This window comes from Cherax quadricarinatus, unplaced genomic scaffold (assembly GCF_038502225.1).
Source record: "Cherax quadricarinatus isolate ZL_2023a unplaced genomic scaffold, ASM3850222v1 Contig345, whole genome shotgun sequence".
Lineage (NCBI taxonomy): Eukaryota > Metazoa > Arthropoda > Malacostraca > Decapoda > Parastacidae > Cherax > Cherax quadricarinatus.
In genome coordinates this window covers 54,531-82,500 of record NW_027195371.1, presented here as the reverse complement: position 1 = coordinate 82,500, position 27,970 = coordinate 54,531, and the positions used below count along the sequence as shown (strand labels likewise).

Sequence of the window (27,970 nt, the reverse complement as noted above, 5' to 3'; positions counted from 1 at the left end):
AAAAGAAGAAGAAGAAGAAAAAATGAGGATTCAGGTTAAGTCACGGGTGTTCTGAAGTTTGGAGCATTTTACAATGTAGTGGGAGAGGAAGGCATCTACAGAGACGAAGCCAGGGCTAAGGTTCATACAAGGAAAGTTGTGTATAAGAGAGGATTCAACTAAACGGCGACTGTTCGAGTTGGAAGTAGGGAAGACAGTTTTAGCAGAAGACCAGTCAATAGGATGGCTATGATCTCTGACGTGACAGAAAAGAGCATTGTTAGTGTCGGCAAGCCTAACACTATTTTTGTGCTCCCTAAGTCTGTCAGAAAGAGATCGACCAGTTTCTCCAAAGTATTGAAGAGGACAGTCGAACAGTCGCCGTTTAGTTGAATCCTCTCTTATACACAACTTTCCTTGTATGAACCTTAGCCCTGGCTTCGTCTCTGTAGATGCCTTCCTCTCCCACTACATTGTAAAATGCTCCAAACTTCAGAACACCCGTGACTTAACCTGAATCCTCATTTTTTCTTCTTCTTCTTCTTTTTCTTCTTCCTCTTCCCCTTTCCTCTCTCCTTTTCTCCTCTGGGTTGTCTTTCTCTCTCCTGTCTCGTGTTTCTGTTCCTTCTTTATTTTATTTCACCACTTCCCCTTTCACGCACCTCGGTGCGCTTGCTCTCCCTCTGTGGGTTTCTAGCTCTCTTGCAGTGCTCCCCTTCCTTTGTATTTGACTGGCTCGTCTTCCTTATTTCCCACTTCTACCACTACCACTACTACTACCTCTTCTTCTTCTACCTCATCTACTGATGGAATTAGACACATGTGCGGCGTCTGGTTGTCTTTGTTGTGGACGTTTCGCCATCCAGTGGCTGGCTGGATGGCGAAACGTCTACGGTGGGGATGCCCGGGTGTTGTGCATGTGTCATTTCATCCTGTCGGTATTATATACAATTCTTGTACTACTACTACTACTACCACTACTACTACCTCCACCTCTTCCTGCCTATATATAGCCGTCCTGCTCCACCTCTGTTAGTGTGACTTTGTCAATGGTCCAAGTCGGACCGAAACGTCGTCGTAAACTTCTCTTTTATGTGCGGGTTATTTGTGTATCGTTCCAGTCACGTTATTGTGCCTTTTTGTTATTTAGTTATGTATTGAGGAAATTAACTTGATATAGAGGTTGATGCTTTATGCAGGAACTTCGTCCCAAGACCCAGTAGAAAAGTTATTTTTGGTAATGCAGGAGGGCTCTGCAAATTCAGCACTTCTTTTCAGTGTTACACCTTTTCATTGGCTGCCAATTGAGCCATTGTTAAACCCGCTGGCAAAAACCGTCAGTAGGTGGAACATAAGGACAATGGCTCATTTTGAAGCTAACGAAAACATGGAACACCAAAAAGGTGATGCATATGCGGGTCCCTCCTGTACAGTGTTGTGAATGATTTGGAATGTGATTGTATTTGATTGTACAAAATTGAAGAAACTTATAAATTGCAGGAGAATTACTCTTGAAACTGGAAACGCATAAGAAAACCATGAGGGTGATCGTTTAATGATGATAGAATAGTAGTTATGCCAAGCATGTAACTAAAAGTATACATTATGTAACCAATTATTTCAATGTCTATTGCAGCAACCCTGAAAGAATACCTTCCCAAAAAAGTCAAGGAGAAAGAACAAACAGCAGCAGCAACAGCTGCAACAGCACAGGCAGTTGTAAAGGAAGCCGAGAAGCCCCAGAAAGTGTCAGCTTCTAGTGAAAGTTTGTTTTCAGAATTTTAAATTAGTAAAACACTTCATTTGTAATAATCAGTCGGTTTATTTGCAGAACATACTACCAGATGTGTATTTTACTATTTTACACTTATTTTGATAATTTATGCAGTGCTTTATGCTTGTTTTGTTTCCTCTTTTGAATACACTTTAGAAGTACAGTATGTCCTGCACTTACAGTAGAACTAAGTATATATTTGATTTACACTTTTTAACCAATCTACCAAAAATCATGAATTCTTCACCATAGATAAAAAGAACTTGTGGTACAAATACCAATGCATTTGGTAAAAAAAAAAAAACTAACCAAGAATTTTTTTTATAATTTGGCATTGAGAAAATTTTCAATGTTCTCTCTACATGTTTAAAATGAACATTCACAAACTATGAATGTATTTTGTATATAAACAACTGAGAATTTTTTTTTATTAAAAATAGACTGTATGTTTGCAATGCTGGTAATTGCCAATCAGTGTTTTCATGTAGACTATAATTAATTGGTTCTAAAACTAATGTGTGTGTGGAACATTGTAAGCTGGGAATCTACCATTGTTAAGTATATGTTAATGTTCTTCATTTGTGAATACGAATTGACATTATTTTCTCCTCGTTTTGTGGATGGTATTGCATTTACCAGCACAGTTATAAATTTTATTATGTATCCTCTTGCACAATAATTCTCCATGGGGAAGTGGAATAGAATTCTTCCTCCGTAAGCCATGCGTGTTGTAAGAGGCGACTAAAATGCTGGGAGCAAGGGGCTAGTAACCCCTTCTCCTGTATATATTACTAAATTTAAAAAGAGAAACTTTTCTTTTTCTTTTTGGGCCACCCTGCCTTGGTGAGATATGGCCAGTTTGTTGAGAATAAAAAAAAAAGCACAATTTTATTTCTTTCAAGTACCATATTATAAGTAACATATTCTTCCCCTCCTTTGTTTAATAGAGAAAACAGGAGCTAACAAGAGCAGTGGGCAAAATTTTCCATCTAGTAATGCTAGTGGTGGTAAGAAAGCTGTATACAAGTCATTCTTTCCCAAGCTTCACATGGTGTGCTCTCGCAAGAAAAGCTTTCACCAATTAGCCATCCTTAATCTTCTGGCTCAGCTTAAAGTGACAAATATTTCAGGCCTCAATAACATAAATGAATGTGAAATAAAAGAAGTGGAAGAAGATTTGGAAGAAGATTTAGGAGAGGACAGGTTGGTATACTCTGTAAATCACTGTGCAACTCTCCCTACAAAATAATGTAGCTCATGAAATACCTCTTTATGGACAAAGTAGTGAGGGAATAACTATTTCTTAGAGCAATCATTAATTATATTAATAGTTCTTTCTTAGACAGGGATGTGTAATGTCACCATGGTTGTTTAATATATTTATAGATGGGGTTGTAAAGGAAGTAAATGCTAGGGTGTTTGGGAGAGGGGTGGGATTAAATTTTGGGGAATCAAATTCAAAATGGGAATTGACAGTTACTTTTTGCTGATGATACTGTACTTATGGGAGATTCTAAAGAAAAATTGCAAAGGTTAGTGGATGAGTTTGGGAATGTGTGTAAAGGTAGAAAGTTGAAAGTGAACATAGAAAAGAGTAAGGTGATGAGGGTATCAAATGATTTAGATAAAGAAAAATTGGATATCAAATTGGGGAGGAGGAGTATGGAAGAAGTGAATGTTTTCAGATACTTGGGAGTTGATGTGTCGGCGGATGGATTTATGAAGGATGAGGTTAATCATAGAATTGATGAGGGAAAAAAGGTGAGTGGTGCGTTGAGGTATATGTGGAGTCAAAAAACGTTACCTATGGAGGCAAAGAAGGGAATGTATGAAAGTATAGTAGTACCAACACTCTTATATGGGTGTGAAGCTTGGGTGGTAAATGCATCAACGAGGAGACGGTTGGAGGCAGTGGAGATGTCCTGTTTAAGGGCAATGTGTGGTGTGAATATTATGCAGAAAATTCGGAGTGTGGAAATTAGGAGAAGATGTGGAGTTAATAAAAGTATTAGTCAGAGGGCAGAAGAGGGGTTGTTGAGGTGGTTTGGTCATTTAGAGAGAATGGATCAAAGTAGAATGACATGGAAAGCATATAAATCTATAGGGGAAGGAAGGCGGGGTAGGGGTCATCCTCGAAAGGGTTGGAGGGAGGGGGTAAAGGAGGTTTTGTGGGCAAGGGGCTTGGACTTCCAGCAAGCATGCGTGAGCATGTTAGATAGGAGTGAATGGAGACGAATGGTACTTGGGACCTGACGATCTGTTGGAGTGTGAGCAGGGTAATATTTAGTGAAGGGATTCAGGGAAACCGGTTATTTTCATATAGTCGGACTTGAGTCCTGGAAATGGGAAGTACAATGCCTGCACTTTAAAGGAGGGGTTTGGGATATTGGCAGTTTGGAGGGATATGTTGTGTATCTTTATATGTGTATGCTTCTAGACTGTTGTATTCTGAGCACCTCTGCAAAAACAGTGATAATGTGCGAGTGTGGTGAAAGTGTTGAATGATGATGAAAGTATTTTCTTTTTGGGGATTTTCTTTCTTTTTTGGGTCACCTTGCCTCGGTGGGAGACGGCCGACTTGTTGAAAAAAAAAAAAAAAGTTCTTTCACAGTTAATTATTCCTGCTTCTCTCTCAGTAACTCTAGGGATGAAGGCGAGGATGATTATCGTTCTGTTATAGTCGACACGACAGAAAAATATTCCTACATTTTAGAAAAAGACTCTGAAATGGCTACTCCGGATGATTTCATCTATGCGCTGAACATGTTTGGAAACCCACATCAAATGGACACACTCCTGACTTCTGAAAGTATGTTGCCTTCATCTTAGTAACTGTCTTTTTTTATATTATTATTAACATTTAACGCTTTGACTGTTTTGGTCGTATATATACGTCTTACGAGCCACCATTTTTGACGTATATATACTCATAAATTCTAGCAGCTTCAAATCAAGCAGGAGAAAGCTTGTAGGCCCACATGTGAGAGAATGGGTCTGTGTGGTCAGTGTGCACCATATAAATAGAGGTGATTTTGATTGGTTTTACTATGAAAAGAACCTTGAAATGGAGCTCAAATTAGGGGAAATGTTTGATTTTTGCCGATGTTCAAAAGTAAGCAAATGATGTCATTTTCCAATAAATGTCCAAGTAGCCATTCTGATATGCAGTCATGAATGGGTTGACATTATTTATACAATTATTACAGTATTGCAGTAGTCTGCATAACAGTAAATCTTCTATTTTTTTGTTTGAATAAAAATTCAAAATAGAAAGCAAGAGTAATATCATAGGGGCCTGTAGACATGACTGATGAACAAAGAATATGTCATTTTAGAGCCAGGAATGTCTGCATTGTTTATTCTGGACCCTATTTTGAAATTGTCATATTTTTTAATTTTCATGAAATTGGCCAAATTGTAAATTTCTGACCACGTTATTGGGTAGTTGAAATCGGTAAATGGGCAGTTTCTTGTACTCAGTCGATAGAAAAAATGGAGTTCTAAAGAAATAGCTGTGAGTTTGGTCGACTGGAACAATGGAATTAGCTGAAAATAGGGCTCAGAGTGGGCAAAATCGCCGATTTGTAAATATCGCCGAGGTTGCTAACTTCGCGAGAGCATAATTCCGTCAGTTTTCCACCAAATTTCATTCTTTTGGTGTCATTACAATCGGGAAAAGATTCTCTATCATTTCGTAAGAATTTTTTTTTTTTTTTTTTTTTTTAAATTTTGTGAATCCAGGAGATGCTTCAGGATTTGGGGTTGCGACAGTCAAGGGGTTAAATCAAGTACAAGGGAAAATGATGGTATGAAGCGATGTGGTAAACATGAGATGTATGAGATTGCTGCTGGTGTAACACAGCATACTGTTTTACAGTAAATTTTTTTTTTATAGGTAGAAAAAAGTATTCTCTTGAATAACGTTAAGAAGTACAGTATAGTAAATGCGTAAACCAGTAACATGGTTGTTTATTATCATTATCAAATATTATGTACTGTACATAATTGTATATGCTATACTTTTGTACGACTATGTGTAGTAGGTTTGTTTACGCCACCATCGTACATGCGGTCTTTCGACCGAAATGTCGGTATGCGGCGCATGACTGTACTTCATTTGTTATGTAAGTTTTGTTTTTTCTTAATTAGCTTATATTTATTTTTTCATAGTTGAACATCATGAAGCTCGTGGGAATGACAGTCAAGTTGGCCTGATGCACTGCTGGAGAGGCACCCTGGATGAGCATATCCGTTCTGCTGCTAGACACATGAAGCTTACTCCTTTCTTGGTGGCTTCTGCACCACAGGTCTCTATAAAGTTAGTATTTTTGTATTTATATATTTTTTACCAGAATGGCTGTTTTCTGCCAAAAGGGGTTAGCCTCCACCCCCCTCCCCCTCCCAATAAAGAGAAAAACATTCAGTATCATTCACGAGTGGGAGGGGCTGGGTTTGACTGGTGTCATTGGGTACGAGAGTTATTTCTTGGGTAGCTTTAGGTAGAGGTCGTTTTGATAAGGACCTGCCTTGCATGGGCCAGTAGGCCTTCTGCAGTGTTCCTCCATTCTTATGTTCTTATGTTCATTTAATAGTTTGTCATGTCTCAAGACATGATAATTCAAATGATCCTCCCAGCTGTAACATTCCCACCCCTGCTTTGAAGTGCAGACATTGTTCTTCCCACCTCCAGGACTCAAATCCAGCCTAACTGGTTCTTCTGAAACTTTTCATTAATATTATTCATGTAAATTATAAATTTTGTTTTGAATGTTGCAGTGAGGGGATGCTGGAGACAGTGGAGATGATGTATCTGAGGGCAGTGTGTGGTGTGAATATTATACAAAGATTTCGTAGCTTGGACACTAGGAGGAGGTGCAGGGTCACTAGAAGTATTATCCAAAGAGCTGAAGAGGGTTTGATGAGGTGGTTTGGACATTTAGAAAGGATGGAACAAAATAGGATGACTTGGAGGGTATATAAATATGTAGTGGTGGGAAGGCAGGGTGGGAGTTGTCTTAGAAAAGGTTGGAGGGAGGGGGTAAATGAGCTTTTGTGTGCAAGGGGCTTGGACATACAGCATGCATGTGTGAGGATGTTAGATAGAAGTGGAGACAAACGTTTTTTGGGACCTAATGAGGTGTTGGAGGGTGAGTAAGGTGTGAAGGGATTCAGGGAAACCGGTTAGCCAAATTTGAGTTCTGGAGGTGGAAAGTACAGTGCCTGGACTATAAAGGAGGGATGTGAGATATTTACTGTTTAGAGGAACGTCTGAACTGTTGTATCTGTGCACCTCTGGAAAGACAGTGATAGTGTGAATGATGGTGAAAGCGTTTCTTTTTAAAGGCATCCTGTCTCAGTGGGATACGGCTAGTGCATTAAAAAAAAGTTAAATTGGTAAGCAAGATGCTGGAAGCCAAATTTATTAGGCATTTGAGGTAGTATTAGAGTCTAACTTCTTTATCTATAAAGTGCTGTGAATTCACAACTAAGAGTTTGTAAATAAGAATAATGGCTAAATTCTGGATTTTCAGTTTTCAGTGCCAGCACTGTGACTAAATCATCTTTAGTGTTTAGCAGATCACTGCTAAAGAGTATTGTATGGACTGACCCTGCTTTGTGGTCTTTTTATTTGGTCATGTTTCATAAAAATTTTACCCCAGTATTCATACTTTCTCATAGTTCTGTATTGGCAGTTTAATTAATGGAATTGTAGTAGGTTGGTAGACAGCAACCACCCAGGGAGGTACTACCGTCCTGCCAAGTGAGTGTAAAACGAAAGCCTGTAATTGTTTTACATGATGGTAGGATTGCTGGTGTCTTTTGTCTGTCTCATAAATATGCAAGATTACAGGTACGTCTTGCTACTTCTACTTACACTTAGGTCACACTACACATGTACACGTTTATTTATACACACTCATCTGAGTTTTCTTTGATTTTATCTTAATAGTTCTTGGTCTTATTACTTTTCCTTTTATATCCATGGGGAAGTGGAATAAGAATCTTTCCTCCGTAAGCCATGCGTGTTGTAAAAGTCAACTAAAATGCCGGGAACAATGGGCTAGTAACCCCTTTTCCTGTAAAGATTACTAAAAAGAATAAGAAAAAGAAAATTGTCAAAGTGGGAAGTCTGAATGTGCGTGGATGTTGTGCAAATGATAAGAAAGAGATGATTGTGGATGTTATGAATGAGAAGAAACTGGATGTCCTGGCTTTAAGTGAAACAAAGCTGAAGGGGGTGGGAGAGTTTCAATGGAGAGGAATAAATGGGATTAGGTCAGGGGTTTCAAATAGAGTTAGAGCTAAAGAAGGAGTAGCAATAATGTTGAAGGATAAGCTATGGCAGGAAAAGAGGGACTACAAATGTATAAATTCAAGGATTATGTGGAGTAAAATAAAGATTGGATGTGAAAAGTGGGTTATAGTAAGCGTGTATGCACCTGGAGAAGAGAGAAGTGTAGAGGAGAGAGAGAGATTCTGGGAAATGTTGAGTGAATGCAAAAGCAGTGATAATGTGTGAGTGTGGTGAAAGTGTTGAATGATGATGAAAGTACAGTGGACCCCCGCTTAACGATCACCTCCAAATGCGACCAATTATGTAAGTGTATTTATGTAAGTGCGTTTGTACGTGTATGTTTGGGGGTCTGAAATGGACTAATCTACTTCACAATATTCCTTATGGGAAAAAATTCGGTCAGTACTGGCACCTGAACATACTACTGGAATGAAAAAAGTTCGTTAACCGGGGGTCCACTGTATTTTCTTTTTGGGGATTTTCTTTCTTTTTTTTTTTTGGGTCACCCTGCCTCGGTGGGAGATGACCGACTTGTTGAAAAAAAAAAAAAAAAAAATTGTTAAATAATTATAAACTTCATCTGGGGAGTTTTCCAGTGCAATTTAACGAGAAATACAAGTACAGTGGTACCTCAGGATACAAATTTTCTTCGTTCCAGAAGGCTGTTCGAGTGCTGATACCGAACAAATTTGTTCTCGTAAGGAATAATATAAATTAGATTAAACCATTTCAGGCCCCCAAAAATACACTTACAAAAGCACTTACATAATTGTTCGAGTTTTGAGCTGTTCGTATCCCTAGGTACCACTGTACTGTAGTGTACATATACAGTGGTACCTTGAGTTTCGTACAGCTCCCAACTCGAACAATTATGTAAGTGTATTATTATAAGTGCTTTTGTAAGTGTATTTTTGGGGGTTCGAAATGGACTAATCTAATTTACATTATTCCTTGTGGGAACAAATTCATTCTGTAACGGCACTCAAACAGCCTTCTGGAACAAATTATGGTCGAAACTCAAGTTACCACTGTATCTAAAAGCTATTTTATCCCCAGCTTGTGGAAGTTGGCAAGTGAAGCTTATGCAGAACAGCTGGTTAATGAAGGGGATATTGTCACTGCTGCATCATATCTTGTAAACATTAGCAAAGTAAGTATATAAAGTATATTACAGACATACCTCATTTATCTTTGCCTTTTCAGTTGATATACAGTACTTCATTTTTGGCATTGTACGTGTATTATAACTGCTTTGTATATACAGTGGACCCCCGCTTAACGATCACCTCCAAATGCGACCAATTATGTAAGTGTATTTATGTAAGTGCGTTTGTACGTGTATGTTTGGAGGTCTGAAATGGACTAATCTACTTCACAATATTCCTTATGGGAAAAAATTCGGTCAGTACTGGCACCTGAACATACTACTGGAATGAAAAAAGTTCGTTAACCGGGGGTCCACTGTACAGTGGACCCCCGGTTAACAATATTTTTTCACTCCATAAGTATGTTCAGGTGCCAGCACTGACCGAATTTATTCCCATAAGGAATATTGTGAAGTAGATTAGTCCATTTCAGACCCCCAAACATACACGTACAAACGCACTTACATAAATACACTTACATAATTGGTCGCATTCGGAGGTAATCGTTATGCGGGGGTCCACTGTATAGTCTTTTATAATTAGTTTAAGCCTTTACCTTAGTTGTTGTTATTGTTTCAATATTGCTTGTTTGTTGCATGCATGGCTTCTCTTCAGAAGTTCTGCTCATATTAATTTTTTTCATAATTAATACCAGTAACAACTGAGTTGTAAATGACCATTGAATGATAAGAAAGTCTTGGGCCCAAATGTTAAAAAAAGAATTGCATTAATGTAAATGTATATTTTTATACTTTGTATTGAACTAGACGAAAAGATCAGGATATTTCCAGATCCATCGACCAAGTTTTTTAACAGTTTATTCCAATTGCTGTATTTGCAAGAAGCTAAAATTAAATCCTGTATACAAGCAGTTGGTGACACCTACAACTGCTAGGAAATTATCACTGGGTATAATGAAATACAGAGCTGGATAATATAAGCTGCATGGATCAGGTATCAAATTCAGTGAATAATCTTTTATGAATCTTTGAATATTACAGAACACGTTTAGTATATTTAAACATTAATAATGAATGCAGCAAAGAAACCTGTTACTGCTGGTTAAGCCCAGGTGCCTAAAGAACTCAACCTCTCATATTTTAACCTAAATAGCAGGGAGATTTTACCTTTAGTAAAAATTTGCTGCAACTTATGGCTTAGAAATTGGATATAATTTAGGGTAGGACCAGTGTACTTAAAATTGTTTATTTATATATATATATTTTTTTTAAACAAGTCGGCCGTCTCCCACCGAGGCAGGGTGACCCAAAAAGAAAGAAAAAAAATCCCCAAAAAGAAAATACTTTCATCATCATTATTCAACACTTTCACCACACTCACACATAATCACTGTTTTTGCAGAGGTGCTCATAACACAACAGTTTAGAAGCATATACGTAAAAAGATACACAACGTATCCCTCCAAACTGTTAATATCCCAAACCCTTCCTTTAGAGTGCAGGCATTGTACTTCCCATTTCCAGGACTCAAGTCCGGCTATATAAAAATAATCGGTTTCCCTGAATCCCTTCACTAAATATTACCCTGCTCACACTCCAATAGATCGTCAGGTCCCAAATACAGTGGACCCTTGACATTCGAAGGCATGGACATTCGATAAATCCGACATTCGATGCATTTTAATGCAAAAATTTCGCCTCGACATTCAATGGAAAACCCGACATTTGATATGATTCGTACGAGACGTGTCCACGTGTGGCCTGAACTGCCTCGTGTGTGCCAGTGTTTACAAGCCAGCCAGTGTGTGTGCATCTAAGGATACATTCAGTACATTCCATATTATCCATATTATCACTGTTTTTTGTGCTTGTTTCTGCAAAATAAGTAACCATGGGCCCCATGAAAGCTTCTAGTGCCAACCCTTCGAGAAAAAAGGTGCTAATGACAATTGAAATGAAGAGAGAGATACAGTGGACCCCCGCATAACGATTACCTCCGAATGTGACCAATTATGTAAGTGTATTTATATAAGTGCGTTTGTACGTGTATGTTTGGGGGTCTGAAATGGACTAATCTACTTCACAATATTTCTTATGGGAACAAATTCGGTCAGTACTGGCACCTGAACATACTTCTGGAGTGAAAAAATATCGTTAACCGGGGGTCCACTGTAATTGCAAAGTACGAAAGTGGAGTGCGTGTGTCGGAGTGCATGATGATTTGGTAAAGAAATTGCCTGCAACTAGTGGTGATGTGAGTGAAGTTAAGGCCAGCAAAGGTTGGTTTGAAAGATTTAAGAATCGTAGTGGCATACACAGTGTGATAAGGCATGGTGAGGCTGCCAGTTCAAGTCCTAATGGAAGGGGATTCCCCTTCTAAACACTAACACCATTCACACTCTCCCCTCTTCCCATCCCATCAATCATCACCAGATCTTCATTAAAGGTAAGTGTCAATTATTCTATTGTTATTAATCTATTGTTATTGTAATTATTCTATTGCATTAAACTTAACATTTCATGTGGTAAATTTTTTTTTTCATAATTTTGGGTGTTATGCATGGATTAATTTGATTTCCTTTATTTTTTATGGGGAAAATTAACTCGACTTTCGATATTTTCGACATTCGATAGCTCTCAGGAACGGATTAGTATCGAATGTCGAGGGTCCATTGTACCATTCGTCTCCATTCACTCCTATCGAACACGCTCATGCACGCCTGCTGGAAGTCCAAGAACCTTGCCCTAAAAACCTCCCTTACCCCTTCCTTCCAACCTTTTCGAGGATGACCCCTACCCCCGCCTTTCTTCCCCTATAGATTTATACGCTCTCCATGTCATTCTACTTTGATCCATTCTCTCTAAATGACCAAACCACCTCAACAACCCCTCTTCAGCCCTCTGACTAATACTTTTATTAACTCCACACCTTCTCCTAATTTCCACACTCTGAATTTTCTGCATAATATTTACACCACGCATTGCCCTTAGACAGGACATCTCCACTGCCTCCAACCGCCTCCTCGCTGCTGCATTCACAACCCAAGCTTCACACCCATATAAGAGTGTTGGTACTACTATACTTTCATACATTCCGTTCTTTGCCTCCATAGATAACATTTTTTGTCTCCACATATACCTCAATGCACCACTCACCTTTTTTTCCCTCCTCAATGCTATGATTAACCTCATCCTTCATAAATCCATCCGCCAACACGTTGACTCCCAAGTACAGTGGAACTTCTACTTGCGAGTGTGTCCACGTGCGAGTTTTGCCAAATACGAGCAGTCGATGGGTCGACTTTTTGCTTCCATTTGCGAGCAAAATTTCCACAAGTGAGCAGACCTCAAGGCAGGTTCCTTGACACTGGTGAGGGACTCTTGCTCTTGATCTCGGGAATTGTATCTCATTTGTTTGTTGGACTATCTTATTGAAACTTGGGCAATGTATTATGGAAAGATGCTTCTTAACGTACACCAAAAATGAAAGAAATGTAAGCATAATAATGAAGTTCACTTCTCAGCAATTAGCCACCCCCTTTGCGGTAATTTCGAATGGTTTTTATGGTTGTATTCTCGCTTTTTTGGTCTCATTTGATAAAATGGAGATATATTACAGAAATAGATATGATTTTAATCATGTTTCTATGTTATTTATGTTGTTTGCTATGTTATATTAGATGAACTGTGATAGATAAATAAGCCGTATAGATGATATTAGCGAAATTATTCATGAAGTATTTTGCCCAGTCTCCAGATAAACTCGTCCACCGCCGACACCGGCCATACCACTTCGCGAATGACATATTTTATTCATTCTAGAATATATATCATGTTTCTATGTTATTTATATTGTTTGTTATGTCATATTAGATGAACTGTGATAGATAAATAAGCCGTATAGATATTAGCGAAATTATTCATGAAGTATTTTGCCCGGTCTGCAGACAAACTCTCGTCCACCGCCGACACTGCCCATACCACTACATGAATGAAATATTTTATTCATTTTAGAGTATATATCAGGTTTCTATGTTATTGTTTATATTGTTTATTATGTCATATTAGATGAAGTGAGATAGATAAATAAGCCTTAGAGTTGATATTAGTGAAATTATTGGAGTACAGAATTCCACTGGAACGGATTAATTGCATTTCAGTTAATTTAAATGAGGAAAATTGACTCTGCAAATGAGCAAATCCAGTTGCGAGCAAGGTCATGGAATGGATTAAACTCGCAAGTGGAGGTTCCACTGTATCTGAAAACATTCACTTCTTCCATACTCCTACCCAATTTGATATCCAGTTTTTCTTTATCTAAATCATTTGATACCCTCATCACCTTACTCTTATCTATGTTCACTTTCAACTTCCTACCTTTACACACACTCCCAAACTCATCCACTAACCTTTGCAATTTTTCTTTAGAATCTCCCATGAGCACAGTATCATCAGCAAAAAGCAACTGTGTCAATTCCCATTTTGTATTTGATTCCCCATAATTTAATCCCACCCCTTTCCTGAACACCCTAGCATTTACTTCTTTTACAACCCCATCTATAAATATATTAAACAACCATTGTGACATTACACATCCCTGTCTAAGACCTACTTTTACTGGGAAGTATTCTCCCTCTCTTCTACACGCCCTAACCTGAGCCTCACTATCCTCATAAAAACTCTTTACAGCATTTAGTAACTTACCACCTATTCCATATACTTGCAACATCTGCCACATTGCTCCTCTATCCACTCTATCATATGCCTTTTCTAAATCCATAAATGCAATAAAAACTTCCTTACCTTTATCTAAATACTGTTCACATATATGCTTCATTTGACAAAGCATATATGTGAACAGTATTTAGATAAAGATTTATTATTATTATTATCAAGGGGGAAGCGTTAAACCCGTAGGATTATACAGTGCCTGGGGGGGGATTTGGAAGGCATTCAGGCTTAATTCGGGGAACTGGAGCACAGATCCAATTCCCTAAATCAAGAGCCCCTCACCAGCATCAAGGAACCTTCCCTGAGGGGTGATAAAGATTTAGATACAGAGAAATTGGATATCAAATTGGGGAGGAGTATGGAAGAAGTGAATGTTTTCAGATACTTGGGAGTTGACGTGTTGGCGGATGGATTTATGAAGGATGAGGTTAATCATAGAATTGATGAGGGAAAAAAGGTGAGTGGTGCATTGAGGTATATGTGGAGACAAAAATCTTTATCTATGGAGGCAAAGAAGGGAATGTATGAAAGTATAGTAGTACCAACACTTTAATATGGGTGTGAAGCCTGGGTTGTGAATGCAGCAGCAAGGGGGCAGTTAGAGGCAGTGGAGATGTCCTGTCTAAGGGCAATGTGTGGTGTAAATATTATGCAGAAAATTCGGAGTGTGGAAATTTGGAGAAGGCGTGGAGTTAATAAAAGTATTAGTCAGAGGGCTGAAGAGGGGTTGTTGAGGTGGTTTGGTCATTTAGAGAGAATGGATCAAAGTAGAATGACATGGAGAGCGTATAAATCTGTAGGGGAAGGAAGGCGGGGTAGGGGTCGTCCTCGAAAAAGTTGGAGGGAGGGGGTAAATTAGGTTTTGTGGGCGAGGGGCTTGGACTTCCAGCAAGCGTGCGTGAGCATGTTAGATAGGAGTGAATGGAGACGAATGGTATTTGGGACCTGATGATCTGTTGGAGTGTGAGCAGGGTAATATTTAGTGAAGGGATTCAGGGAAACCGGTTATTTTCATATAGTCGGACTTGAGTCCTGGAAATGGGAAGTACAATGCCTGCACTCTAAAGGAGGGGTTTGGGATATTGACAGTTTGGAGGGATATGTTGTGTATCTTTATAGGTATATGCTTCTAAACTGTTGTGTTCTGAGCACCTCTGCAAAAACAGTGATTATGTGTGAGTGAGGTGAAAGTGTTGAATGATGATGAAAGTATTTTCTTTTTAGGGATTTTCTTTCTTTTTTGGGTCACCCTGCCTCGGTGGGAGACGGCCAACTTGTTAAAAAAAAAATATATATATATGGTTCAATGTAAACACTTGATCTACACATCCCCTACCCACTCTGAAACCTCCTTGCTCATCTGCAATCCTACATTCTGTCTTACCTCTAATTCTTTCAGTTATAACCCTACTGTATACTTTTCCTGGTATACTCAGTAAACTTATTCCTTTATAATTTTTACAATCTCTTTTGTCCCCCTTCCCTTTATATAAAGGGACTTTACATGCTCTCTGCCAATCTCTAGGTAAGTAAGTAAGTAAGTTTATTCAGGTATACACAAATAGTTACATAGAATTATCATACATAGCAGCATGTGATAACCCAAAAAAGTCAGAGTGACTTATTTCCATTGGGGTACCTTCCCCTCTTTCATACATTTATTAATTATTTATTTGTTAAACATTTATTTATATATCAATATATATACATCATCTCCATTAAGAGGAAGAATTCTTACTCTGTAATCTGTATGTCATGAGAAGTAACTAAAATACTGGGAGCAAGGGGCTAGTAACCCTTTCTCTATTAACCCTTTGACTGTCGCAACCCCCAATCCTGAGGTGTCTCCTGGTGTCGCAAAATTTAAAAAAAAAAAAATAATTTTTTCTTATGAAATGATAGAGAATCTTTTCCCGATTGTAATGACACCAAAAAAACGAAATTTGATGGAAAACTGACGGAATTATGCTCTTGCGAAGTTAGCGACCTCAGCGCTGTTTACAAATCGGCGATTTCGCCCACTTTGAGCCCTATTTTCAGCTAATTCCATTAATCCAGTCGCCCAAACTCATAACTATTTCTTTAGAACTCGATTTTTTCTATTGATTGAGTACACGAAACTGCCCATTTACCGATTTCAACTACCTAATAATGTGGTCAGAAATTTGCAATTTGGCCAATTTCACGAAAACTAAAAAATATGACAATTTCAAAATAAGGTCCAGAATGAACAATGCAGACATTCCTGGCTCTAAAATAACATTTTCTTTGCTCATCAGTCATGTCTCCAGGCCCCTCTGATATTACTTTTGCTTTCTATTTTGAATTTTTATTCAAACAAAAAATAGAAGACTTACTATTATGCAGACTACTGCAATACTGTAATAATTGTATAAATAACATCAACCCATTCATGACTGCATATTAGAATGGCTAGTTGGACATTTATTGGACATTGGCATCATTTGTTTACTTTTGAACATTGGCAAAAATCAAACATTTCCCCAACTTTGAGCTCCATTTCTAGGTTCTTTTTATAGTAAAATCAATCAAAATACCACTATTTCTATAATATGTTTTCCATTCTATCAAATGAGACCAAGAAAACGAGAATACAACCATAAATACTATACGAAAATAGACCACAAAGTCGGCATTTTAATTAAAAAAAACGGTCTTTTTTTTTCTCATTATGCACTGCGTGCTCCAGGATTTTTTTTATATGGTGCACACTGACCACACAGACCCATTCTCTCACATGTGGGCCTACCAGCTTTCTCCTGCTTGATTTGAAGCCGCTAGAATTTGAGTATATATACGTCAAACACGGTACCTCGTAAGATGTATATATACGGCCGCGACAGTCAAAGGGTTAATTACTAAATGGAAAAAAAGAAAAAAAAAAAAACTTTTTTTTTTTTGGGGGTCACCCTGCCTTGGTGGGACAGCCGGTGTTTTAAAAAAAAATCATGACTGTAGTTTGTCACAATAGCAACAGATTGATAGCTTATAGGGAACCTGAAGCTTTTTAAAGGATGCTGATGAACTGTGGTATAATAGCTATGATAGCTTGCAACCTGTATGAGTAGTGCAGCCTTTAAATTGTTTGCTCTGATATTGTTAAATATGCTCAAACTGTTATTTTATTTAAGGTCAAAGAAGCTGTTAAATTACTGTTGAAGTACAGGCTTTATCGAGAAGCATTAGCCATAACAAAATGTCGTCTGGGATACGATGAAGAAATGGTGGAGACAGTTGTGACCACATGGGCTGCTTCTGCTATCTATGAAGGAAACTTTGACCTTGCTTCAACCCTGTGAGTTGTTGCAACTGTAGTTCTAATATTTCATTAATTTGTTAACTTTCCTAGATCACATTACCACCTAAAAAATAAGGGGGTGTGAATGACATACTGTATACAGTGAAATGTGCTAGTGGTAAAAAATTAGGGAGTCATATTATTTAATGGTATTTTCTTTTTGGGGATTTTCTTTCTTTTTGGGTCACCCTGCCTCAGTGGGAGACGGCCGACTTGTTAAAAAAAAGAAAATTATTTAATGTATTTACGTACGTATTTACTTTTAAGAAGAGCAGGATGCGAGTGTGGGGGAGGTGTGTGATGCGTTACGTATAATGGAAGGGGGTAAAGCAGCTGGAACTGGGATCATGACAGAAATGTTAAAAGCAGGGGAGGATGTAATGTTGGAATGGCAGATATTTTTGTTTAATAAATGTATGAACAGATAGGAGTAAGGTGATGAGGGTATCAAACAATTTAGATAAAGAAAAATTGGATATCACATTGGAGAGAGAGAGTATGGAAGAAGTGAATGTTTTCAGATATTTGGGAGTTGACTTGTCAGTGGATGGGTTTATGAAGGATGAGGTTAACCATAGAAAAAGGTGAGTGGTGCGTTGAGGTATCTGTAGAGACAACAAACATTATCCACGGAGGCAAAGAAGGTAATGTACTAGCATATAGTGGTGCCAAAACTCTTGTATGGGTGTGAAGCATGGGTTGTAAATGGTGCAGCGAGGAGGCGGCTAGAGGTAGTGGAGATGTGTCTAAAGGCAATGTATAGTGTAAATATTATGCAGAGAATTCAGAGTGTGGAATTCAGGAGGAGATGTGGAGTTACAAAATGTATTAGACAGCTGAGGAGGGGTTGTTGAGGTGGTTTAGTCATTTAGAGAGAATGGAACAAAGTAGAATGACTTAAGGCAAGGAAGACAGGGTAGGGGTTGTCCTCGAAAAGGTTGGAGGGAAGGGGTAAAGAAGGTTTTGTGGGCGAGGGACTCGGTCTTCCAGGAAGTGTGTGTGAGCATGTTAGATAGGAGTAAGTGGAGACGAATGGTTTTTGGGACCTGATGATCTGTTGGAGTGTGAGTAGGGTAATATTTTGTAATGGGATTCAGGGAAACCGGTTAGCCAGACTTGAGTCCTGGAAATGGGAAGTACAATGCCTGCACTTTAAAGGAGGGGTTTAGGATATTGGCAGTTTGGAATGACATCTAAACTCTCATAACTGAGCACCTTTGCAAAGACAGTGATTATGTGTAAGTGATGGTGAAAGTGTTGAATGATGCAAGTTTTTTCTTTCTTTCTTTGCGGGTCACCCTGCCTCGGTGGGAAACGGCCGACATGTTGAAAAAAAAAAATTACCCTGGGGAAAGTGAATTAGTGTCCTTTCTCCATAGCTATGCTAATCACAGAGGAAGACATAAAGCAGGTCAAACACATGCCAGAATCAAAGTTATGGCAGTATGGAAATTTATTTTCTTGTATGTCAGCATAATTTTTAGATGTATAACAAAAATATTTAATATTTTGTTTTTTTAGACATTTGAGTCTTGGCCATGTGGAAGATGCTGCACACTGCATGTCTAGGAGGAGTGATCCTGGGGCATTGTTTATCTCTGCCAAGTTGTACGAACATGCAGGAAATGTTGAGTTGACCAATTCTGTTGGATTGTTAGCCCTCAGAGAAGCAGCTTTGAAACATGAGCATCTGAAAATTGACTCGTTCATAAATCATTTGCCCAACCTTAATGTAAGTATACAATTAATCTGAGACTATTTACTTTTTTTACATTTTAAGGAAAAATTTCTGTACAATGTTGCATGACATTTAGCAGAGGTATGAATTTGTTATGTTTCATTTTGCCTTACAATAGAAGAAAAACACTTTGAAATACTTATCTTTAGCTTTCCATTTAAGAAAAATTCCGTTAGATTGTGAAAAGAATGACTGTGTTAATATCAAGTTTATACATTGAGGTCGTATTATAATTATTTTTGCTTAATTTTACGAGTATCTTTTTCCCAGTTTTTGATTTTCATTTGTTTTTTTGGTGGATGGACAGGTATTCTCAGGGAGAGAGACTTTCCCCAGGTATTTTATATATTATGAGAGGCAGTATATTTTTTGTATATACAGCCTCTCCTCACTTAGCGACGTACTCGTTTACTGACGCCTCGGACTTATTATGGGCTCTGACCAGTGTTTATACCTAAATATCTTATATTAGAGCTAATTTCCTCTCTTCTATTTATTTCCATATACAGTACACTACTGTATAAACATTGAAAAATATACCAGACATGTTATAAATGGTGCAAAGGTAACATTAAAAGAACATCAAAGATGGTTGACACAAACCCACTACCATTATAGTATGCTCCTCACTTAGCAACGAATTAGGAATGGAACTCCATCGTTAAGTGAGGAGAGGCGGTATGCTAATTAATGTGGAGAAGAGGGAATTGTCTATTGTATGGTAATGTAAGAAAATATTTGCTTGGAGATGTAAAACTTCCATTTCATAACAGAGTTGTTTCAATACATTCTCTAAAATCATAATTTTCCACAGTGGTTCCGGACAATCTTTTGCTGCCATAATGTTATACTAGACTTACTGCAGCAGGTCACCATGGATAAGGAAGGGCAGGTAAATTATCTTACAAAAAGTAGAAGGAAACAGAAGAATCAAGTTTATCAAGAGACTCCAAATGAAAGCAAGATAGTGAATGAAACTGCTGATATTGAAGGCAAGAGTAACATTAATGCAAATGTAAATGGTGATGTAATAACCCCAAGAAACACACAGAATTGTACATCTGAAGAATGGGTTCCTTTATTAGAACGAATCGAAGAAGAGTGGCTAGCGCAAGGCATTACTCGAGAACAGTATCCCCAGCTCTATGAAACAATTACCCTGAACTTTTCTACTCAACAGATACCCACTTCAGTTAAGCAGGTACTGTATTTTAAAGCAATGTCTAGTAATTTTGTTAAAACTTAATTTTTTTTTTTTTTCAACGAGTCGGCCGTCTCCCACCGAGGCAGGGTGACCCAAACAAGAAAGAAAATCCCCAAAAAGAAAATACTTTCATCATCATTCAACACTTTCACCATACTCACACATTATCACTGTTAGAAGCATATACGTATAAAGATACACAACATATCCCTCCAAACCGCCAATATCCTGAACCCCTCCTTTAGAGTGCAGGCATTGTACTTCCCATTTCCAGGACTCAAGTCCGGCTATATAAAAATAATCGGTTTCCCTGAATCCCTTCACTAAATATTACCCTGCTCACACTCCAACAGCTCGTCAGGCCCCAAATACCATTCGTCTCCATTCACTCCTATCGAACACGCTCACGCACGCTTGCTGGAAGTCCAAGCCCCTCGCCCACAAAACCTCCTTTATCCCCTTCCTTCCAACCTTTTCGAGGATGACCACTACCCTGCCTCCCTTCCCCTACAGATTTATACACTCTCCATGTCAATCTACTTTGATCCATTCTCTCAAAATGACCAAACAAAAATACCAACCACTCCAACACTATATCTCTCCCCTGCTTTTAACATTTCTGTCATGATCCCGTCAGTTCCAGCTGCTTTACCCCCTTTCATTCTACGTAATGCCTTGCGCACCTCCCCCACACTCACATCCTGCTCTTCTTCACTCCTAAAAGATGTTATACCTCCCTGGCCAGTGCATGAAATTACCGTGTCCCTTTCTTCATCGACGTAAGTTCCTCAAAATATTTCCGCCATCTACCCAATACCTCCAGCTCACCATCAACTAACTCCCCTACTCTGTTTTTAATTGACAAATCCATTCTTTCCCTATGCTTTCTTAACTTGTTTATCTCACTTCAAAATTTTTTCTTATTTTCTGCAAAATTTGTTGACAGTGCCTCTCCCATTCTATCATTTGCTCTCCTTTTGCACTCTCTCACCATTCTTTTCACCTTTATTTTTACACTTCTTCTCTGTAAAAACCTTTCATAAGCTACCTTTTTCTCTTTTATCACACCTTTTACTTCATCATTCCACCAATCACTTATCTTTCCTCTAATAGCCACAAACTTCTGCCCCATGTTCTAATACTGCATTTTTAAAACTATTCCAACCCTCTTCAACCCCCCTGCTACTAGTACTTGAACTATCCCACCTTTCTGCCAATAGTTGTTTATATCTCACCCTAGCTTCCTCCTCCCTTAGTTTATATACCTTCACTCTCTCTTACTTGCTGTTGCCATTTTCTTTTTGTCCCATCTACCTCTTACTGTAACTGTAGCTACAACTAAATAATGATCCGATATACCAGTTGCTCCTCTATAAACATGTACATCCTGAAGCCTTCCCATCAACCTTTTATCCACCAATACTTAATCTAACAAACTACTCTCATTATGTGCTATATCATATCTTGTATAATTATTTATCCTCTTTTTCATAAAATATGCATTACTTATTACCAAACCTCTTTCTACACATAGCTCAATTAAAGGCTCCCCATGTTCATTTATCCCTGGCACCCCAAATTTACCTACTACTCCCTCCACTTTAGCATTGATATCCCCAACCACTAGTACTCTCTCAATTGGTTCGAGACTCCCCACGCACTCGCTCAATATTTCCCAAAATCTCTCTCTCTCCTCTACACTTCTCTCTTCTCCAGGTGCATAAATGCTTACTATAACCCACTTTCACATCCAACGCTTGTTTTACACATTATATAATTATTATAATCATGAGGGAGCAATAAACCCATAGGATTATACAGCGTCTGTGGGGGGGAGATGTGGAAGGTATTCAGGCTTAATTTAGGGAACTGAAGCACAGATCCAATTCCCTAGATCAAGAGCCCCTCACCAGCGTTGAGGAACCTCCCTTGAGGGGATTTTACACTACATAATCCTTGAATTTATACACAACTTATCCTTCAACATTATTGCTACTCCTTCTTTAGCTCTAATGCTATTTGAAACCCCTGACATAATCCCATTTGTTTCTCCCCACTGCTACCCTCCCACTCTCTTCAGCTTTGTTTCACTTAAAGCCAGGATATCCAGCTTCTTCTCATTCATAACATCCACAATCACCTCTTTCTTATCATTGTAGTTATGAGATGAGATTTAGGGTTATCAAAAGTATTATCCAGAGGGCTGAGGAGGAGTTGCTGAGGTGGTTTGGACAATTAGAGAGGATGTAGCAAAATAGGATGACTTGGTGGGTGTATAAATCTGTAGCAGAGGAAAGGCAGGGTAGGGGGTTATCCTAGGAAAGGTTAGAGGGAGGGGGTAAAGATTTTTTAAGTGAGGAGCTTGGACATCCACCAGGCATCATAAACAGTGGAACCTCTACTTGCGAGCGTGTCCACGTGCGAGTTTTTCCAAATACGGGCAGTTGATGGGTCGATTTTTTGCTTCCATACGTGAGCAAAATTTCCACAAGCGAGCAGACCTCAAGGCAGGTTCCTTGACACTGGTGAGGGGCTCTTGCTCTTGATCTCGGAAATTGTATCTCATTTGCTTGTTGGACTATCTTATTGAAACTTGGGCAATGTATGATGGAAAGATGCTTCTTAATGTACACCAAAAATGAAAGAAATCTAAGCATAAATAATGGAGTTCACTTCTCAGCAATTAGCCACCCCTTAGTGGTAATTTCGAATGGTTTTTATGGTTGTATTCTCGTTTTTTTGGTCTCATTTGATAGAATGGAAGATAAATTACAGAAATAGATATGATTTTGATTGCTTTCACGACGAAAAGTACTTTGAAATAGTGCTCAGCCTAGGAGAAATGGTCCATTGCTTGGTTGTTTCAGTGTAAACAAATGACGTCACAGTAAATCTTATATTTTTTGTGTGAATAAAAATTACAAATTATTTTATTTTATTATCACACCGGCCGACTCCCACCAAGGCAGGGTGGCCCGAAAAAGAAAAACTTTCACCATCATTCACTCCATCACTGTCTTGCCAGAAGGGTGCTTTACACTACAGTTTTTAAACTGCAACATTAACACCCCTCCTTCAGAGTGCAGGCACTGTACTTCCCATCTCCAGGACTCAAGTCCGGCCTGCCGGTTTCCCTGAATCCCTTCATAAATGTTACTTTGCTCACACTCCAACAGCACGTCAAGTATTAAAAACCATTTGTCTCCATTCACTCCTATCAAACACGCTCACGCATGCCTGCTGGAAGTCCAAGCCCCTCGCACACAAAACCTCCTTTACCCCCTCCCTCCAACCCTTCCTAGGCCGACCCCTACCCCGCCTTCCTTCCACTACAGACTGATACACTCTTGAAGTCATTCTGTTTCGCTCCATTCTCTCTACATGTCCGAACCACCTCAACAACCCTTCCTCAGCCCTCTGGACAACAGTTTTGGTAATCCCGCACCTCCTCCTAACTTCCAAACTACGAATTCTCTGCATTATATAAATAATATAAATAATTACAAATTATTTATATTATATAATAATAATGATGATGATAATAATAATAATAATGAAAGAAATCTAAGCATAAATAATGGAGCTCACTTCTCAGCAATTAGCCACCCCTTAGTGGTATTTTCGTATGGTTTTTATGGTTGTATTCTCATTTTTTGGTCTCATTTGATAGAATGGAAGATATATTACAGAAATAGATATGATTTTGATTGGTTTCATGATGAAAAGTGCCTTGAAATTGAGCTCAACCTAGGAGAAATGGTCCATTGCTTGGCTGTTTCAGTGTAAACAAATGACATCACTGTCCATTCTAATATGCAGTCGTGAATGGGTTGACATATTTATACAATTATTGCAATAAGGAATAACAGTAAATCTTATATTTTCTGTGTGAATAAAAATTACAAATAATTTATATAATAATAATAATAATAACGATAATAATAATATGTATAATAATAATAATAGTATAATACAATAATAATAATAATTATATGTATTATAATAATAATACATATATAATAATAATGTACTACATATAATAATTATATAATGGACAGCTTCAAAAGGCCGTCACTAGATGGCAGTGTTTACCACAACAAAGAGGGAGCGGTTGTGGCCGCCTCCACCTGTTACATAATGGCGTATTTTATTCATTCTAGAGTATATATCGTGTTTTTATGTTATTTATATTGTCTGTTATGTCATATTAGATGAACTGTGATATATAAATAAGCCGTATAGATGATATTAGTGAAATTATTCATGAAGAATTTTGCCCGGTGTCCAGACAAACTCTCGTCCACCGCCGACACCGCCCATACCACTACATGAATGACATATTTTATTCATTCTAGAGTATATATCATGTTTCTCTGTTATTCATATTGTTTGTTGTCATACTAGATGAACTGTGATAGATAAATAAGCAGTATAGATGATATTAGTGAAATTATTCATGAAGTATTTTGCCCGGTCTCCAGACAAACTCTCGTCCACCGCCGACACCGCCCATACCACTACATGAATGACATATTTTATTCATTTTAGAGTATATATCAGGTTTCTATGTTACTTATATTGTTTATTATGTCATATTAGATGAAGTGAGATAGATAAATAAGCCGTAGAGTTGATATTAGCGAAATTACTGAAGTACAGAATTCCACTGGAATGGATTAATTGCATTTCAATTAATTTAAATGAGGAAAATTGACTCTGCAAACGAGCAAATCCAGTTGCGAGCAAGGTCATGGCACGGATTAAATTTGCAAGTAGAGGTTCCACTGTATTTCATTCTTCTGTGTGTGGGGGTTATTTGTGTATAGGCATGTGTGAGCATGTTAGATTGGAATAATTAGAGGCAAGTGGTGTTTTTATAACCTGAAGTGCTGTTGGAGTGTGAGAAAGGTAACATTTGTGAAGGGCATCAGGGAAATCAGTTAGCCAGACTTGAGTCCTGGAGGTAGGAAGTACAGTGCTAGCATTCTGGATGAGGGGTGGGGATATTTGCAGTTTGAAGAGCATTTGAACTGTAGTATCTGCCCCTCTGGCAAGAAAGAGATAAGTTAATAATGGTGATTTTTTTTTTTTTTATTTATTGCCACACTACCTTGGTGGGAGAGATGGCCAGTGTGTTTAAAAAATAACAGTAATAATAATAATGTGCTTAATGCTTTAGGTTTGAACCTATGAGCTCTGACAAGGGCAGTGTGAGTGTATGCACCCAGCTGTGTTGCCAGGCATAATAATAATCTTTATACTACAAGTACGTGAGAAAACTATTACAGACTTAGCTGACATTATTGGCATACTAGTGTATATAGAAAGTCCCTGGTTTAACAGAGTATTTTGCGACCCACAACAGTCGTACCATCTGAGGCATATCTCTAAGTTATAATTGCAGCTCCAAACAAAATTCCTCTGAGGGTAAATTCAGCTCAAGTTGTTACTCCAAATTATTGTAACTCCAGGGACCACTAGTATTCTTTATGGTGTACAATAATATAATTGTATATTTCCTCAGCTTTGGTTCCTAGTGTCAGTGGCGCTGAGTGAATATCTCATGAGTTCCTGCCTGGAGTCGTGGGACCAACATCTGACTACAGCATTGGGATATGTTGTGTCATGGGGCAAAGCTGACCACATCTTTCACCTCACACATGCATTGCTTCCAAAAGGTAAGTTTAACATATTCTTGACATTTTTAATAATTATAGAGGCCTCTGTTTCAAAGAAGGCTGCTAACATTTTAAAAGCTTTAAGATGTTCTTTACATAGCTTAACCTTATGTAAATTTTGAAAGACAAAATTGCCAGATTTTAAAGCATATTTTCTCCTCCCAGGAGTAAACTGTTTGATGACACTAGGAACGACAGTAGTAAATGAAGTGGATAAAGATGCCTCATCAACTGTTAACCATTTACGCCATCTATACTATGCTGCAGAAATATCAATTTTACATTTACACATTCATACTGATGAATTTTGGTCAAAACTGCACAGCCACTCCTCTGACATAAAAAATGAAATTCCTGAAGGTGAGACATTAAGACATAGTGAAGAATTAGAAACTATAGATAAAGAATCTATCCCTTCCGAATTTGCTAAGGAAGGCGAGACTACTGTGGCATCTAAGTCTGGAACTCTGACAGTACCAGCAGATAAGTCAGAACACATGGATTCAACAGAAAAGGAAATAATTGAGTATGGGAGGGCATATTGTCTTCCTCAGTCTAGTAATGAATTAATTACAGTTCTGAATTTATATTTTGACAATCTGAACCCAACATATATGTCTGCCCCAGATGTGATGGGACTCAACTCAGGCCTATCAAGTCCTGAAAAGCTATTACTAGAAATTATTTTGAAACTTAGGGAGAGAGGAGACATAAGTGAAGATGAAATAAGAAAACTTCTTTGTAAAGTTCCTGCTAATAGAAATATTTTTTAGTAAGTCATTAATGCACTTCAGTTTTAATTATAAAATGTACAGTTAATTCATGGTCAGTAATATAAAATACCTTCAACATTTATACTGTTGCTGCCTATATAGAGGTGCATTTTATTATGTATGATTTTTCAGTACACTATGAAGTTTGTATTTTATCAGTTTTTAGAATTCAGGTAGTGCCATTTTTAATGGTTATAAAATATCTCCCTGGGCCATTGTTTAAACTGCTGGGTCTCACACTTTATGGCTGTTTACTTGAACTAGGTCCTGTTGTAATGCAGCTGAGGTAGTCAACTCAATAGACAAGGGACATATGTAGGTTGCGATGAATGTGTTAGCTGCAGCCATTAGCAAGAATAAATGAAAGCATTTCCTGAAGTGTTAGTTTGTACTGTCTTTAGAAACATACGTGGCTGGGGTCCAAGAGTAGTGAATTATTATTATTATTATAATAAAAAAAGAAGCGCTAAGCCACAAGGACTATACAGCCAAGAGTAGTGAAACTCTCGAAACTCTTCAAAGGTATATATAGGCCTGCCACTAGCTGTGAAAAGTTATATTGTCTATCTTGTGGAACATTCAAGAGTGTAATATCTTGGAACATTTGACAGCATCATTAGCTTATGCTGTCTTATTTTGTGTGCTATCTTCAGGGATGGGATACCAAAATTTTGTAGTTACTGATACCCTCAGTTAGCCAGTACCTACTGATACCAGTATCTAAACTTAATTTTAGGCTAATGCTGATACCTTAAAAATTAGCAAATATCAGTACTTTGGCACACCCCCAGTCTTAGATGAACATTCAGGGTATTCTATCTTTGATCTGTCTTATATTGTGTACTTTGGGAAACATTCAGCAGTGTACCACTAACTGAGGTATCCTACATTGTGTATTGTAATTTAGTGTACCACTAGTGGTAGAAAATATTAAGTTGCCTTTTGAAACAGCCTTTTATTCCCTAAAATTGCAATTTATGCTTATTTTAAAAGCTCTCATCCATCAGTTTTCTCCATAGTCATGTGATCATGTTCTTCACTTCTATGTACTCTTCTCAATTTTGTAGTGTATCAGTGCATGTAAACCCACATCTTCGTATTACTTTCTCCTGCTTAATAGAAACCTTGAATTCACCACGTAGCTTTTTTCTGTAACTAACTTTGCCAAATATTATAATAAAGCGCTAAACCTGTAACTTTGCCAGAGTTTTCTCTAAAAATCTAAAGATTTTTAGTTTCTCACCTCTCTTTTTCAACTACTGTTCTACCATTTATATTGCTTTTTCTTTTAAATATTTACATACCCTATATCTTTTCCTTTGTATTAAATGTGTAGTTTAAAGATATACACAAATAACCCACATACAGGAGAGG

The 27,970-nt window shown here is 37.9% G+C and overlaps 1 protein-coding gene across 2 annotated transcripts in view; it reads left to right on the top strand.

The window, feature by feature from the left end:
* Nucleotides 1-26,974, top strand: part of LOC128693542 (gem-associated protein 5) — a 73,605-nt gene extending 46,631 nt beyond the window's left edge. For both annotated transcript variants that reach the window (XM_053783274.2, XM_053783273.2), the window contains exons 16-25: nucleotides 1,616-1,744; nucleotides 2,701-2,956; nucleotides 4,390-4,562; nucleotides 5,924-6,071; nucleotides 9,105-9,198; nucleotides 17,037-17,200; nucleotides 18,725-18,935; nucleotides 19,756-20,142; nucleotides 25,670-25,823; nucleotides 25,989-26,974. In XM_053783274.2, the coding sequence (XP_053639249.2) occupies nucleotides 1,616-1,744; nucleotides 2,701-2,956; nucleotides 4,390-4,562; nucleotides 5,924-6,071; nucleotides 9,105-9,198; nucleotides 17,037-17,200; nucleotides 18,725-18,935; nucleotides 19,756-20,142; nucleotides 25,670-25,823; nucleotides 25,989-26,596 (2,324 nt within the window). In that variant the 3' untranslated portion in view covers nucleotides 26,597-26,974. The remainder of the gene's footprint in view (nucleotides 1-1,615; nucleotides 1,745-2,700; nucleotides 2,957-4,389; nucleotides 4,563-5,923; nucleotides 6,072-9,104; nucleotides 9,199-17,036; nucleotides 17,201-18,724; nucleotides 18,936-19,755; nucleotides 20,143-25,669; nucleotides 25,824-25,988) is intronic.
* The last annotated feature ends 996 nt before the right edge of the window (nucleotides 26,975-27,970 follow it).